The 16,603-nt window shown below is 43.3% G+C and overlaps 1 protein-coding gene across 2 annotated transcripts; it reads right to left on the bottom strand.

The window, feature by feature from the left end:
- Nucleotides 1-3,095: 3,095 nt before the first annotated feature.
- On the bottom strand, nucleotides 3,096-16,603 carry CALHM6 (calcium homeostasis modulator family member 6). 2 transcript variants are annotated; one of them, XM_054820374.1, is made up of 4 exons: nucleotides 16,505-16,603; nucleotides 14,730-14,944; nucleotides 5,511-6,210; nucleotides 3,096-3,701 (listed from the first exon to the last, which is right to left on the bottom strand). In XM_054820374.1, exons 3-4 carry the CDS (start codon nucleotides 6,045-6,047, stop codon nucleotides 3,285-3,287), a joined length of 954 nt encoding a protein of 317 aa, XP_054676349.1. In that variant the 5' UTR covers nucleotides 6,048-6,210; nucleotides 14,730-14,944; nucleotides 16,505-16,603; the 3' UTR covers nucleotides 3,096-3,284. The 2 variants fall into 2 exon arrangements, with proteins under 2 accessions (XP_054676349.1, XP_054676348.1); XM_054820373.1 differs by lacking the exons at nucleotides 14,730-14,944; nucleotides 16,505-16,603 and having other exon boundaries at nucleotides 5,511-7,360.

The raw sequence follows: 16,603 nt of genomic DNA, 5'->3' as shown, positions 1-16,603 counted from the left end.
AAGTAACAAATTGGGCACTTGTTACTCTATTATCGAGTTTCTTAGAAGGAAAAGAACACCCAGCAAGTCAGTGACCCTGTGACAGACAGAATACTTTGAAAAATTCATTTCTACATACAGAACTAAATCTTGGTTTCCCTTTATGTGTTATATTTCCAGTTTATAATAAGAATGAAGCTTCTAAGCTAGTTATATTCAGCTAGTTAAAATAGGCTCTTCTTTTCCTTCCTCCTTGGAAAATGATTGCAATGAACAACTTTATGGGATTCCTCTCTGTCTGTCTGAATCATTTCCAAGTTAGAGTTTACTGTCTAGAAAGAGAAGATTTCTGGGAGGAGTGAAAGGACAGCTGGACCAAACAATCTGACTCATCTCTCTAAAATGCTCCCTAAAAAAGCTTTTCAGAGAAAAATTGAACTTTATGTTCAACAAAGAACAAAGATGTTCTTTGATAAGAACGTTATTATTTGCTATTATGGATTGCGGATTTATAATGTTCTTAAGTATGTTGCTGTGCTATAAATGTTTGTTAATATAAACTTCACCTATACTGCCATGTTATGCATAAGCCTAATCCCTCAAGACATGCTAATTTGCACTTCAGGATCAAGTTAAACAGTGTATTTGGTAAGGACATCCAGGTGTAGCTTAGGTACTGATTCTAGGGCCAAAACCCTATATGTAACATTATCACAAAATCCCAGAATGACAGGGGTTGGAAGGGACCTCTGGAGATCATCTAGTCCAACCCCCCTGCTACAGCAGGCTCACCCAGAGCAGGTTGCACAGGATTGCGTCCAGGTGGGTTTTGAGTATCTGCAGAGAAGGAGACTCCACAACCTCTCTGGGCAGCCTGTTCCAGTGCTCGGTCACCCTCACAGCAAAGAAGTTTTTCCTCACATTCAGACGGAACTTCCTGTGTTCAATTCTGTGCCCATTGCCCCTTGTCCTGTCACTGGGCACCACAGAGAAGAGTCTGTTCCCATCCTCTTGACACCCACCCTTTAGATATTTATAAACATTGATCAGATTCCCTCTCAGTCTTCTCTTCTCCAGGCTAAACAGCCCCAGCTCTCTCAGCCTTTCCTCATACAAGAGATGCTCCAGTCCCTTAACCATCTTTGTAGCCCTCCGCTGGACTCTCTCCAGTAGCTCCCTGTCTTTCTTGAACTGGGGAGCCCAGAACTGGACACAGGACTCCAGATGTGGCCTCACCAGGGCAGAGTAGAGGGGGAGGAGAACCTCCCTTGACCTGCTGGCCACGCTCTTCTTAATGCACCCCAGGATACCATTGGCCTTCTTGGCCATGAGGGCACATTGCTGGCTCATGGAGAGCTTGTTGTCCACCAGGACTCCCAGGTCCTTCTCTGCAGTGCTGCTTCGCAGCAGGTCAACCCCTAACCTGTGCTGGTGCTTGGGGTTATTCCTCCCTAGGTACAGGACCCTAAACTTGCCCTTGTTGAATTTCATTTGGTTTCTCTCTGCCCAACTCTCCAGCCTGTCCAGGTCTCACTGAATGGCAGCGCAGCCTTCTGGTGTGTCAATCACTCCTCCCTGTTTAGTATCATCAGCAAACTTGCTGGGGTACACTCTATCCCCTGGTCCAGGTCACTGATGAATACGTTGAACAAGACTGGACCCACTAACCTCTGGGCACACCGCTAGCAGCAGGCCTCCAACTAGACTCTGCGCTGCTTATCACAACCCTCTGAGCCCTGCCATGCAGCCAGTTCTCAACCCACCTCACTGTCCACTCATCTAACCCACACTTCCTAAGCTTGCTTATGAGGATGTTATGAGACATGGTGTCAAAAGCCTTGCTGAAGTCAAGGTATACAACATCCACTGCTCTCCCTTCATCCACCCGGCTGGTCGTGCCATCATAGAAGGCTATCAGATTGGTCAGGCATGATTTCCCCTTGGTGAATCCATGCTGACCACTCCTGATAACCTTCTTTTCCTCCACATGCTTATTGATAACCCCCAGAATGAGCTGTTCCATCACCTTTCCAGGGATGGAGAATAGGCTGACTGGCCTGTAGTTTCCTGGGTCCTCCTTCTTGCCCTTTTTGAAGACTGGAGTGACATTGGCTTTCCTCCAGTCCCCAGGCACCTCTCCTGCTCTCCAAGACCTTCCAAAGATGATAGAGAGTGGCAATAACATCTGCCAGCTCCCTGAGCACTCGTGGATGCATCCCATCAGGGCCCATGGATTTGTGGATGTCGAGTTTGCCTAAATGTTCTCTAACGTGATCCTCCTCGACCAAGGGAAGGTCTTCCTTTCTCTAGACCTTCTCTCCTACCTCCCGGGTCTGGGATTCCTGAGGGCCAGCCTTAGCAGTAAAGACTGAAGCAAAGAAGGCGTTCAGTAACTCTGCCAATAATTATATATTAAAAAAACCTCTGTAATAATGATGTGTTTCTCAGGAAAAAGTAGAAAACAGTATGAATGGAATAGAAACAGGAAGTTTAATGTCGGTGTGTTTTCCCTGCTTTTTTTTTCCATTAAAGAGCTTTAGAGTTACAGGAAATGGGCAGAAGGGCTAATTAAGAAGCCCTGCTGCAAAAGGTCATCAAGATCAGGCAGTGATAAAGAAAATTCACCACCATGGAAGGTTTTAGTTTCACTGTTATTACCTAAAGCTGCTTAGCACCTAGGGGTAAAATGGCTGGAATCTTTTTGCTCATCTGTTCAAACTGATAAGCAGCTGAAGTCATTCAAATGGAGACCTTTGTTATGCACAGGTAGCTCCAAAATCCTAATTGCTTTCCAGATTTTAAAAGATACAGTCCTTGCCTTGAGAAACTAATTGACTGAAACTAAATATTTTAGTCTAGAGCTTGTTCTAAGCTCCACTGAAAGATATATTGCTAAGTGAGAGCTAATAATCTAAGCTGAATTTCTGATCCAGACTTCCATTCCCTTTTGTCACTTTGATACTGCCAGGTGTGAAGGTTTGGTGTTGTCGCTCCAGCTGCCAAATGCTCTTAAGGTGTTTGGTAATAATTTGACGTAGTACGTGCTGACATCTTTGCAGATGCTTATTATTTTACACGTGTCTCTTAATGAACAACAACATATGAAAACTCCCATCGTGACCGATATATTTATTTAAATGTACTTAAGCAAAAGTAATAAAATGTATTTAAAAGCAAATCTGCTGAAGGTTACAACTATCAGCTTTTACATACAATTCGCATAGATTTCAGTAAGAGCACAGAATAAGATTATTCTTATAGCAGTAGGGTTAAAAGATTGCCAGTGTTGCAAAGGATTTGTTTCATTAAAATCCGGATTCGTTTGCGCTCGCTTCATCCACAAATCCTAAAACAGGGGGATTCTGAGCTCCTTCCCTGAAGCTGTGGCTGTTGCCTCTGTTTGTATTAACAAACTTGTGTATCATGCTGTAATACTGCTCTTTCGAATTGAAGCTATACAAGAATGAAATCTTCCGCCAGTCTTCATTGCTGGGAGTCTGAAACGGTGCTGGGTCAACGGCTTCAAAAAAGGATTTCGTATTTATTTCTGCCAGCCTGGCTGCATGCTCTTTAGCCTTGATCTCAAAGAGCTCCTGTTCCTTTTTTAAGTAAATTTTCCAGAACTTGAGCTGAAGGTAGCTAACCGGGGAGCAGCAGTGGCTGACACATTTTGAAATCAGTGCCAGAGTAATGATGCAGGCTATCAGGAGCCATCCTATCAGCTTGGGAAAGAGAGACATAGGTTAACGGTGGGTTTGCATGGTCATACGTAGGAGTATAGAACTTAACATTGAAAAGGACATGAAAACTGAAAGCAAAGACACCCTGGAGCGCCTGTAACACTCTGCTCGCTGTGGAAAGAGGGGATCCCATGCACACAATTTGGCCAGCCTTACACAGTTTCTGCACCCCTGAGCTGATCTAATTGGATTGAGGATGAATACCAAAAAAAAAAGAGGTGAAGTTCTTCCCTCAGCTTGCTTAACTGTAAAGGCAAGATTAGTGACCAGCAGTTTCTGCAGTTGTGGTCAGATTTGTGGTACAGAAGGCACAGAATCTTCCTGTCTGCCTCAGGCGCTGCGGGTTAGACTTCCTGCTGACTGTGATTTAGCCGCTCTTGGGAAGTACTTCCTTTCCCTGATGTCTGAGTCTCCAAAAAATAGCCAGTTGCCACAGCACACAGGAAAAGTTGCATCCTGTATGTGTTGTAGGCAGGACATGGATTTGACTATCGAATATGGGAATTCATTCTTGTTTTATACATGATTGTAACACCCCCAGATAAGTCACAGGGGTCCCACCTAAAGTGAGTGTCCTAGAAGCTGCTGGTCCCTCCAGCACCAGCGGTACTTAGCTGGAAGCTGCAGGCAGAGCTCTCTCAGCGTCCCCTTTCACATCAGGCTGATTATTTTTTTTTTTCAAGTGAACAACATTGAGTGGTAAAGAAACATGAATTTGTGTTCTTTTCGGTTCTTAATTTTGTTGGAAGTAGATCGGATATTAAAAATAATGGTCAGTAATAAAAATGCTCTCATGTTTTTTCTGGTTTTGACTGGTTTGTTTCTGATTTCATTGCAATATCCATAACAGTCAGCTTTCCTTGATTTTGCTCCTTTCTTACCCTATCTGGATTCAATGGTATAGGGTTTGCCACTTTTCAGCCTTGTTCTTGGGGGAGCAGCATGCTAAATATTTAACATTTTTGTTTTAATAAGCATTTGTATTAAGCACGAAGTTGTAAAAATCCAAGTAATTATTATCTCTTATAAACTTAAGTCCATTAACCAGCCTTAATATTTTCCTGAGAAAAAGTGGTAAAACCTGATTTTTCTATTGGAGTTAAGACGATGACCAAAGTAACCTAGAAACAAAATTGGAATGCTGCCAAAATTTGGGGGTTTCATTTTCACTCCAAACAAAAAAGTCCACCCACAAGTGCTATTTTTTTTTGGATCATACAGTTTGCCTTCAGCACAAGAGCAATTTAACAAGACAGATATGTATTTTAACTATTCTTCTAGAATACATGTGTGAAATTATTAACAGCTTCAGGTCTCGAGATTCATAGTCAAACAAGCTGTCCTTATTTGCTTCATCTGCCAGTTCTCTGTTGCAAGGAGACATCATCAGCTTTCTCTCTATTCATGACCTCAGCTTCCCCTCAGCTAACGCATACTTACAAAAGTTTGAGATATTTGGAGGGGTAAAAGTGGAAAAAGAGAAGAACTCACACCATGCCTAAGTTAAGCAAGAAGAAAACTTGCTGTGGAAAGTCCTGGTCTCTAGGCTGGTTCCCTGCCCAGCTTTGAAAGAGGTTTTGTAGATAGCAGTACCAAACAATTGCCAAGCAAACATGTAAAACCAGAAAATAGCACAAATGCACACTTATTACCTTTCTGTTAGTGTTTTTTTGCTAATGAATTTTTGCTAATTGTGTACTTTGGTAATTGTATAGAGTGAGAGAGAAGGCAGCACCATACATTGAGCAGCCAGGGTTGAAGCCCATAGGGTGAAGAGTGGTGAGGCTTTACCTGGGACTGTGCCTGAAGGCTGAAGAATTCACTCGATATGTTCTTCCATAACTTCTCATTGCAAGGTATTTTGACCATCAGCTTGCGGCACTCTTGTCCCTGATCTTTACAGAAGTAGTTCTGTATCAGGCTGTTCCCGCTTGCTGCGCACTCGTAGAAGCTGGCTCCGAGCAGGGCCACCGCGATCCAGGTGAGAGGGGCCACCAAGGCTCTGGCCGTCACCGGCACCAGCACAAAGCAGTAGTGGAAGCAGGTTCCCCAGGGGCGGCTGCTGCTGCAGCACTTCTCCGCAGGGCAGCTGTTTGTCAGCAGGCGCCACGTCCTGGCGTTCACCATGTAGCCAAGCAGAAAGAGGATCAGGGCAGGCACTGAGAGGAAGATGGAGCCATACAGCATGTTCCCAGAACTGCAGGGACATTTGAACACCACAGAGGAGAAGATGTGCTCACTGGCAGCTGTCATCAGGGACACAATGCTGTAACCCAGAACAGTCTGGTGGCGGATGCAGAAATCCAGCACCCCGCGTAACTTATCCATTTTCTGCCTCCCCTTACTTTGAGGAGAGTGAAATCTCAGTAAATCCCTTCCTCAGGAAAGGAGAAGAGAAAGACAAGTGTCCTGCAGCTCGCTTGGCTTAGAGGAGTTTGCAGAACTTTCACTTTCCGTTGTTGGTGATGCAGTGAAGCATAGAAGCGGCTCTCTTCAGAGGAAAAGGAAGAGCGTGGGCTCACTGTACAGTATCAAGGTCAAGGGGAGATCACAGTGGAAACCCAGCCCATCAAAACAACAAAGATCTATCTTTGTTTCTATAAAAATAATTTGTATTTGTCCACACATGCAGTGTAACTAGCAATGGCTTAAACCTCATCTTTTCAATGAAGCTTTTCAGTGAGGTAACAGATTCAAAGTGTGAATAAAATGTGAGAAAACCACCCAGAACTGTGTACAGTTTTTTTATCCTGCCATATTAGTAGCAATACGATATGGCTTGTTCTCTTATGGAAGAAAATTCAACTATCATCATGTTAATTTTTCAAGCTAATCAATTACTCTTTTTAAAGTAGTTAGAGCAAATTAGCCAGCGCACATGTAGCAATGATCCAGCAAGTGGTTTCCATTAAAGCTCCAGCTACCAGAGTACCATTTGCCAGGAACCAGACTTTGGACTCCTTTCTCCGTAGCAGGTAGTGGTAGCTTTGTAGCCCAGAAAAAAACCCCACCCCTAAACCAAACAGAAACTAAGCAGATGGCATGAAGTGGAAAAATGATGGAAAAGGCTTGAAGAAAAATATCTGGAAGGAATTCCTGGGCTTTGAAGACTGACCTGCTTATGGAAACATTTGCTCCAAGTCCGTAGGTTTCATTCATGCCCTGAGGGAGCTTAACCAGGCTGCTGACTAAGGGTTGTCTCCTCTAAATCTAGATGAGGTGAACTGGCACTCAGAATTAAGGAAGTTGAAGCTTTGTTGCTTGCTCGTAGCCATGTAGCTGAAGGCAATATAGGCAGTGTGGTAGTTTGTTGTCATCACATGCTTGGTGAAACCCAGATGTGCAGCCAGCCGGGGAGCAGGTGGTCACTGTCATCTTCCCTGCCACAACCACTTATCTGGGATTTTAGAGTCAAAATCACTTGCCTCTTGCATGAACCTGGAGCTCTCTGGCCTCACTGGCCAATATGAATTAATCTTGAACAGATTTTGAATGCTGTAATTTATACTGCACTGATTCATCCTGGGCATTATCATGGCACAGAGGTTAACCACAAAGCCAGAGCCTCACCCCAGGCTCAGGCAAACATTGCCTCCAGCTGGGCCAGCCTGATTTTGGCACTGGCTACTTCAGTCAAGACAGTAAGGTGTGATGCTGCCTGTATCACTCCATGCTGGACCCGTGGCTGCAGGAAACGAGCACGGTGGAAACACAATGGCTTGTCAAAATTCTGAGAGAACCTAAATTACTTTTAATGAACGTTGAGGGTCATTTAAAGCTTCAAAGGGCCCTTCCAGCTCTTTGGGCAGCTGAGTAGATGGCACGGAGGCATCAGAGCAGGCAGTGCTGGTGCAGGTGGCCGCCAGGCTTGCACCAGATGTGCCGTGCTCAGCACCAAGCTGCTGCTGCAGAGGAAAACATGCCACTAACTGAAATGCTTGCCTTCGTCTGGAGGACACTGTCCTTTGTTATTATGTGGCAGTATAGTATAAAGACATAAACTCCCAAAAGACATAAAATCAGCGAGAGTGAAGCAGACTGAAGGTTGAGTTAGTCTGGTCACCTCTTGGTTACAGCAGATACACAGGGACAGGGAAGCAAGCTCAGGAATGCGCTCACATCCCGTGAATCCGCATTTCAGGGATTTCCTTTGCATCTAACACCTGTTGTGGTATTTCTTACATAAATTTGTCCGGTTTCAGTTTTAACCCATGCAGACTTTTTAATATCCAAAACATTGTATAGCAAGTGTGCTTAACCTTCATTCGAACCTGACACCACCCCATTTGATGCCCCCAAGTTCTGGAAGGGGAAGAGATAAAACAGTGGATCCCTACCTGGTGTTTCCATCAGCTCATGATCTTGTACGCCCTTCATCATAGTCCCCTCTTTTCCAGGCTGAAAAGCCCCTAATGTATTTAATCATTCCTTGTCTGATGTATACTCTTGTGTATATATATATATATTTTTAATCCATGTTTCCACCTGAACCATTCTCTAAGATTCAGGTATCATTTTTTACATGAGGGGAAATGGGGGGTACACCAGATTTGCAGTGGGATAGGTACGGGGTATACCAGATGCACCGGATATACCAGATTTTGCAGGGATGAAGCTGCAGCTGAATCACAGTTTGCTACAACGGCATACTGACATGACTTTGTTTTCTATTTCCTTGTAATAATTTCTAGAATTTAACTACTTTTGATCATCCGTGAAGCACTGAGTTGATATTTTAGCAAGCTATGTATTATAATAAATTAAAAAAAAAATCAGTCCTGAGGGATAATCTCAGTCAGCTCAGAGTCTACCAGTGTATATGTGAAGGTAGGATTTGGTTTAATTTTGAACATCACTTCCTCTACACTAAATTTGACCTGCCATTTTGCTTTCTGGTCAGGTGGTGTAAGAAAGTATATCTGCAGTTCTTTAAAGCAGAGGTTTGTTTTTAACTATCCAGAATTACTTTGTAGTATTGGCAAATATCATTGCCTTGATTTTTACCTAGAGGTAGCTAGAAGCAATGGTTAGCGTACCTTGAGACTGGAATTCACCACATCTGAAAAAGTCTTAGCAGATGTTGGGATGGCAGAAATAACGGGAGCAAGGTGCAATTGTAACCGTGGGATAGGGGCCGTGAAACAGAAACTATAGAATCAGGTTGAGATAATTAGTTTGTAACCAAGGTAATAGGTAATGAAGCTCACTGACCATGGCAAGGTACAGTGCTGCTATGTTCCATGTACAGTCCCTACCAAACTGAACAATAGGTTTGGAGATATTAATCTTATGAAGTAAGTTGCTATGGACAGGTGCACCCACAGCAAGGATACTGCGCATGCCTGCATGAAGAAGGTCATCCAGCAGACACAGGTGCGAGACCACTGATGACCACCAGAGACCCTTGAGGACTACCGACTCAAATCACTGAGCATGCGTGACGGGGAGGAGAATATGGAAATGGATTCCAAGAAATGATTAGCATAGGACTACCCTTTCTGAGAAAAACGATGAATGTATATGTTTTGATCCTACATAACCTGTGTGTTGGTGATCACCTGGCATGCACGTTGGGTGGAGCTATCCCCCGTGCATCCAGCGCTGCAATAAAGAATGCCTGCCTTTTAACACTACATTGGTGTTACGAGGTTTATTCCCGGATTTCGGTGACACAATCACTGCACAGGCACCTCATTACGGAGACAGGGACCCGGGCTGCCTCTGAGCGCAGGGGAACCTAACGACCAGCGGCAGCTCTCTGGAGCAGATAAGGACCACACAGCGGAAAGAGCACAGCCAAGAAACCCCGCTACTTCACTGAGCCTAATTTTAGCAGTTTTATTTATCTGTAATAAAACACGATTTCAGGAGCAAGCTTCCTGGGGAAAGGGAGGGGAGCTCTGTGCGAAAAAAGGATTAACCCTCCCCTCCAAGCAAACATGTTTCCAGTAAACACTCGCAGAAAGAGGTGGGAGAGGGAGGAAAGACCACCCTGGTCGGAAAGCGGGGGAGTAGCAGTGGTAGGAGTCAAGCAGGGCGCAGCGGTGGCCGGGGCGGGGGGGTGGAGGGAAGGGGGGAGCCCGGCCTGCGGGCAGCCTCGGCACCCGGCGGGGCCGGGGAGAGCGGAGCCCTACGGCCCGGCAGCTTCTCACCTCGGAGCATTGTTCTCCCAGGGCAGCTCTTTCTTACCCTCAAAATTAACACTTGTCTCGCCGCAACAGCTGTAAAGCATTAACTGAGAAGTGTTTGGAAAAAAGAGCTTTCTGTTAAAAGAACCCAGAATTCCAATTTAATGGTTGTTTTTGCATTGATTTGCATTAAATTTCACGCCTTCCAAGGGGAATGAAAACAATGCCAGAATGAAAAAGACGGACGTTTTTAGAACAAAATGATTATTTTTGTTATTTGAAACATCTTTTCATTTTGAAATATACTTTATTAAAATGAAGGTCAGCTGAAAACAAATTGACTTCTTTAATATTTTATCAAGTTTCTCCTTGACGTTTTAATCTCTATCTTTTCATTTGCAGCTGAATGAATCTCAAATGTTTTCTAGGTGGGAAAAGCTGTAGTCTTAACTAGTTCTGTGGTTGTATCAAATGCATAATACTGGCCTTAAATGCAGCGTGTGTATGCGCATGCTGAGGGGGCTTTGCCAGTACATATTGAGTAGATCTTGTTTTAGTCAAGTTAGTAAGTCCTTACAATAGGTTATTTATATTTTTGCTAAGACATCTGCTCTTTGTTCGGAATAGGAAAAGACCGGGTTTGTTTTTCTCCAAATTATTCTCTTTCGGGCTGCTCAGAGCAAGGCACATCCTGTCCCAAATTCCTGTCAGTAACCTTATCACACTCCACTTCTTCTCATTATTAATCTAAAATCTTGTACACCCACAGATGCAATGGAAAAGAGCACCTCAGCACTGGTTTTCTTTTTATAACAACTGGACTTGCTTCTTCAAGTGAAAGAGCTACGAGCTGCATTTCTCAGTGCCCAGTTCAGAAGGACATATGGAAAAGGCTTTTGACTCTAGGAAAATTCTTGTAGCACCTTTTGTCTCGTTCCAGGTGAAATGAATGCTTAACTAGTGGGGGCCTTGTCCGCAAGCAGATCTGCACCTACCCTCCAGGTGGACTGATCTCCCCTGGAGGCCCATTACCTTGGTTTGTGAAACCGAGGAAGTTAGAAATTCTGACTTTACGGTTGAACCAGTCTTCTTACATGTTTGCGAAGTGTCACACAGCTCAGTGGCACCACATAAATCATTACTAGTACTAATACTTAGCAGAGCAGCAGCCTGAGAAGTAGCACTGTGACTGGGCATGTACAGCTTACAAGCATTTGTGTACATTACACTGCTATTTTAAGGCATTACATTTATTAGCAGGTTTTGGCTGAAAATGAATTTTAGTGGGTAGGAAGGAACCAGATCTGCAAAACCAAGCATAGCTCTGAAGGAGGCTCTGACGGGTGAGCTCTAGTACAGAGTCACACAAGCCATTGCACTAATTTTCTCTTGCTGTTATTTACTGCTGCTCTTTTAACACTACAGGTCCACCACAGGTCTCATTTCTGGATGGGGAGGGTCCTGTAACCCAGTCCTAGTGTTCTACAGCAACCAGAAGTGTGAGGGCTTTACTGTTCAATCTACACTAATCTACAATCCATACGTGGCATAAATAAGTTGGTGCGATTCTTCAAGTGTTGGCTGTGGATAAAGTGAAAAATACTTGCTGAGTTTATAAGAAAATATATGATATTTTCATGGGATTAGAAAGGTAGATGTCAGGTTTTATGATGAAATTAAGGACGCTTAGTGAGGCTGATTATAGAGTTAACTCATTTGTAATCAGGTAAATCACCCTGGGTAGTCAACTAGTCAGTTCTAAGAAAACAAAGCTCAGTCTTTTTCGTTTACTATGGAAAATGAAATGCCATAAAATTATTTTGCAATTTTAAGCATATTGAACCCAAAGTATTTCTTGTTACTTAAAGAGTATTTTTTTTTCTAACAATAAAGCAGTGCAAGAGCCTTTCAAAGCTGTCCACATGCAGTTATCTTAGCTATGCCAATAAGTTCACAGCCTTCTCTGGGCAAAATCAGGTGAGCAAGTTAAGAATGAAAAAAAGAAACCTAATGAATCTTCCTGTGAAGGGATGCCAGTCATTTTTTCTTACTAAGTTCAGAAGACAGGCAAACTAATCACCCATGTGGAAGAAACTGCACAAAAATATCAATACACTTTTACCAGTGAAAAGAAATGTATTGCAACAGCTATTACTCCTAACATACCCCTGGAGGAAGATAACTTCGCCAGGAAGCACTGCTTTGTCGAAGGAAATGATGGGTGACTGGACTTCACCGCAGATTTTTCAACCCCTCTCCCACCAAAAAGCCCACATGATATGCTAGATATAGCATATAATTAAAATTTAGCATACATTTCTCTCTGCAGAATGCGCATTCATCCCCCTTTTCATTCAGTAATGATGATCATGAGGGAGGGCTAGAAATGGCCTCAGTCTCCTGTAACTGAGTTATGTTCTCACAGAATTGAGAAGTTTCTGGCCTCTGGTCCTCAACCTCACCTGCTCATACAGTTTTTCTAATCAATCTCATTTCTTACCTGTAGAATACTCAAACTGTTTCAGCTTACCACAAATGTATGAGCTGTGTCAGACTCTGTGGTAGCTACGTCTGGCTTGTATTAAAGGCGGAACTCTATTACACTCAACGGCACCTGTGTGTGCACTTTCAGTACCTGCCTTTTATATGCAGCTAGTCCTGCTGTCAGCCTGTCCTGCCACTTGGGAGAATGTACGACATTGTAACTGGCAGAGAAAATATTTTTTCATTTTTTCTTTTTTATTTATAGGAAGATATGATTCAGAAGGAAAGAATGATAAATGGGACATAAGGAGAAAGCATTCCCAGTTGCCTGTATTTTATGTTAGCAGTAACTTTCCAAGTCTCTGGGTCTGCCCTCGTTTATTCTGCAATGCTCAAATACTCCATCATCACTGTCATTTTATTTGCAAGGCATTTGCAGCTGTAAGTATTTCATAGCATTATTGAACATCTTCTGTATTCCTCTACTTTATATAAAGGCGGAGTTATTTAAGTGCCTTCCCAGGGACTCTGGTCCTCTGCCCATTTTCCCATTGCTAGCAATCTGCAGTTGGGTGCACCAGAGGAAACTTCATGAGGTGTACAAGATTGTGTTTTACCAGAGTTTACCACTCTGGAGCCAGGTCCTCCACACAGCTTATTGGAGCAATGTCCTACGGAGCCTTGGGCCCTCTGAGGCAGTGTAGGATATATGGCATTTTAAGGCTAATCTATTGCATACTGTTCACCGCTCACTGGGGAAATGCGATCTCATCATTACCAACGGATCAACCACAGTCACCTTCATTACCCGACAAATTTAATAAATGAAAGAATACAATTACTTTACTTGATCAAAATAAGAGTTATACCATATAAAAAAAGACAAGCATGAGAGAAGCGAATATAGTTCTAGATTATAATTATCAGTTAAGATCTAGTATAACTGCTTTAGCATCTTTACTAGATCATGAAGCAACTTGGCCTTCCTTAGCATGTCCTGAAGAGTGCAGCTCCTCATCCTAAGGTTAGTTCTGTTCTTTAGGGCAAAAAAGAAATGCATATGCTGATCACGTACTGTCTCTTGCCACAGGCTGAATTCATCTAGCTTACTCCCACAGCAATGTGGCAGTCTAGGGAAGTTTCTACGCCCCATCCTCCTCACATTTTCTTCACTGGCATTTGCTGTGGGTAGATCCAATGGGCCCATCTTTCCTGGCATTCCTAACTTCCATTTACAACCTTTATGAAGACAAAGTGGAAAACCAGGGATTTTATACTTATGATTTTAGAATCATTCCACCTCCTTGAAGATTGCCTTCCAGCTGGTGGTAGGTACATAGCTAGACTGAGTGCGTAATGTTTGGAGTGAAAGCACTTACTGGTGAAAAAATGTATGTTAAAGTTCGGTGGAAAGTTATAAATTCATATGTCCTTCTCCTATGGATTATTGTTCATGGTAGCATGACCCTGGGGGTTGGAGTGGGACAGCTTTCCTCTTCATTGTCCCTGGGTCAGTTCGGACTGAAACCAGTAAAATCACTGGTGGTTTTGGTCAAAAGTCAAAGGGGAAAAAGGCCACAATATCATGCTAAATATCTTACACAACAACGTGTTTCAAATGCTAAGCAATTCTTCTCTGAGTCCCTAAACTTCTGGAAAATCATCATAAATGCTATGAATGCTGTTTTATTTTATCAGCCTGAGGAACCTGGCAGGAAAGGTAGCATCAGAGGGAACTGGTACACGTGCATTTGGCTGAAGGAAGGGCTAGATACACTGGAATAAAATGGCAAACAGGGTAACAAGATTGGAACTGCTTTCCTCATAGAGGCATATGCTCATTGCCTACAGCAGGCTTATGTATGAGGAAGAAGCAAGTGGGCCTTGCTTAGGTGGCAATGCCCAACTTTACTGTCGCAGTGGGCTACACTATGTCTGTCATGGAGGTCATAGGTACTGGACCCTGTCCTGTCAAATGACTGAATGTGCTACAACTCACGTGTAGTAGGCTTGAAACATGCCAACCTTTCTGTGTGTGTGCTGTGCGCATGAACATCAGGACGCTGCTGCCTGCCTACGTGTCAGGGGTTCCGAGAAAAGGGGGAAGCTGGGAGTGGGCTGTCACCCTCGTGACAAGTCACAGAGACCCTGCCGGACTGATGTCTTCCCCAAGGGTCTCTCATACACAGAGCAGGCTACCGGCCAGGCAAATGGTGGTCACAGCCCATTCCTCGTGGCTACCTTTCCTAGGGGACTCCACAGTGCTTTTCCTTTCTGTGACTGGTGAGTATCTGCAGCCCGGATGGATGGGGCTGTATCTTGGGCAGCCCCAAGTTAGATGCTGAGCTGAAGAGCTCTGAAGTCCCAGCTTACCTTACACCTACAAGTTAAAGCTTACCTGAGAACAGATGAGAACACAGCTTTCACAGCATCACCAAGGCCCAGGGGGACTATTAGGATCCCACTGTTTGTCTTTCAGTGTAACGAGGATTCCCACAGTAATTCTGGCAGTGTTGCAGGCATTCTTGTGGAAAGCATGGACATATAAAGGCATGCCAACAGCATCTCTTCTCCTGCTTTCTTCTGCCTTTTGGAATTTGACTGAGAACAAATCTGTGGGATTTAACCACGTAATTCCATTACCACAAGAACATGCATGATTGATATTGTTCTCTTGCTATTTTTATTAATACGAATTAAAGCAGAGAGGATATGACCTTGTATATATGGATTCTTGTGCTCCTTAGTATCTCATGGCCACTGCAGTTGTGCCCAGTTTCACTGAAAACTGAAGATGAAATCTAAATTATCATTAAATTATTAGTCTTCCTGTTGGCTTAAATGGCTGCAGCCACTATGCAGTGTAGAGTAGCAATCAAGGCAAGGACAAATTTAAATTAGTCACCTGTCTGTATTAGTTATTATCAGGAGAAGAACTGATGCCAGCTTTGAGGAAGACCCAATGATAATCCTGTTTTTCAGAATATTTTTTAAAATGCACTTATATATTGTGTAGTTGGGTCCAGTTCTCCTGCCTGCCTCAAGCAAACAACAGCTATGTTCCTTCCTTGAAAGGGTCCTGGGCTCACTCTTTGAAGTGCTTTGACATGATTAGTTTCAAGGCTGAACTCATTTAGAAAACTGTGTACTGATGACAGTATGGACATATCTAGCACTGGATCGCATAGGCCTCCTGCTGCAGAGTGCTGCTGGAGTCAACTGCCAAGAAAGGTAAGAAAATAACATCTTGGCTTCCTACTGAACTTTAACAGAGTAGCCAGAGCAAAGGGATTAAAGCTAGACAAAAGTATGTTTGATCCCAACTAAGACTTTTGCAGACCAAATAAATGTGAATGTAATGTCCCGGTGCAGAAATACAGCTATTTTCCAAACACTATATGCTTTCAAACTCTAAGAAAAAACTTTTCATCAGTGGAAAATACGTAGGCCAAGAGAATAATTTGATGTATTTCAGTCATATAATCCTTCAGAATAAGCTTTGATCTTACAAGTTTTAAGAAATGAGGTAAAGTGCTCCATTCCCTTTGCTTCCTTTAGTCACAATGATGTATGTAAGATACCTAGCCAATTTTTAGCTGCACTAAAAAAATCATTAAAAAAATCTAAGAACCAGATTCCGCTCTCAAACATACACACCACTACCTGTGGGCTGAATTCCCTTTAACTTTGTTCAGAATACACTGAACTAACTTTAGACTAATTTAGACTGCAGCCTTGAAATGAAGCATGCATGACTGAACATCAGTTATTGAGGAGAAGTTGAGTGAAGTCAGCGGGGTCTCAGATGAATAGAGGAACCCATCCACATACACCCAGTTGTAGGATAGCTATCTTTTCCTGCATCCAGAGATGCAGAAAATTAACATTTTTTAGAAACTAAAAAGAAGCAGAATAGGAATGGGAGCAGAGGCATGTGCCAGAAACTCTTCAGTCTTGTGACTCCATTTAAAATAGGGGCTGAAAGATAACTTTGCTACTGGGTACCGTACAGTGACATTTCAAAAGTGGTTCTGTATAACCAATCCAGATGAAACAACTAGTGCTAAGTGCTACTCCATGGACACAGAGCTCACTGAGATTGCTTCTCTCTTGCATTTCAAAGGACACAAAGGCGAGGACAGCATCCTCTCTTGTGTCAGAAGGAACACTAACCTTCTCCAGCCCTCCCACCAGCCAGTAGGTCTATCTGGGCTGATCCTGTTTACTTGCTCTTCCTCACCACACTTCCTAGCAAAGCAAGGGCAGCTCAGA

Source organism: Grus americana, chromosome 3 (assembly GCF_028858705.1).
Source record: "Grus americana isolate bGruAme1 chromosome 3, bGruAme1.mat, whole genome shotgun sequence".
Lineage (NCBI taxonomy): Eukaryota > Metazoa > Chordata > Aves > Gruiformes > Gruidae > Grus > Grus americana.
The sequence above is the reverse complement of the archived record's forward strand: the minus strand, read 5'-3'. Positions and strand labels throughout refer to the sequence as shown.

Bases quoted from the DNA above. Each gene is read 5' to 3' on its own strand.
- CALHM6 (XM_054820374.1), bottom strand. From the start codon at position 6,047: ATGGATAAGTTACGCGGGGTGCTGGATTTCTGCATCCGCCACCAGACT. The intron at 3,702-5,510 runs GTAAAGCCTCAC...CTCTTTCCCAAG, and splicing joins GCCTTCAGGCACAGTCCCAG to CTGATAGGATGGCTCCTGAT.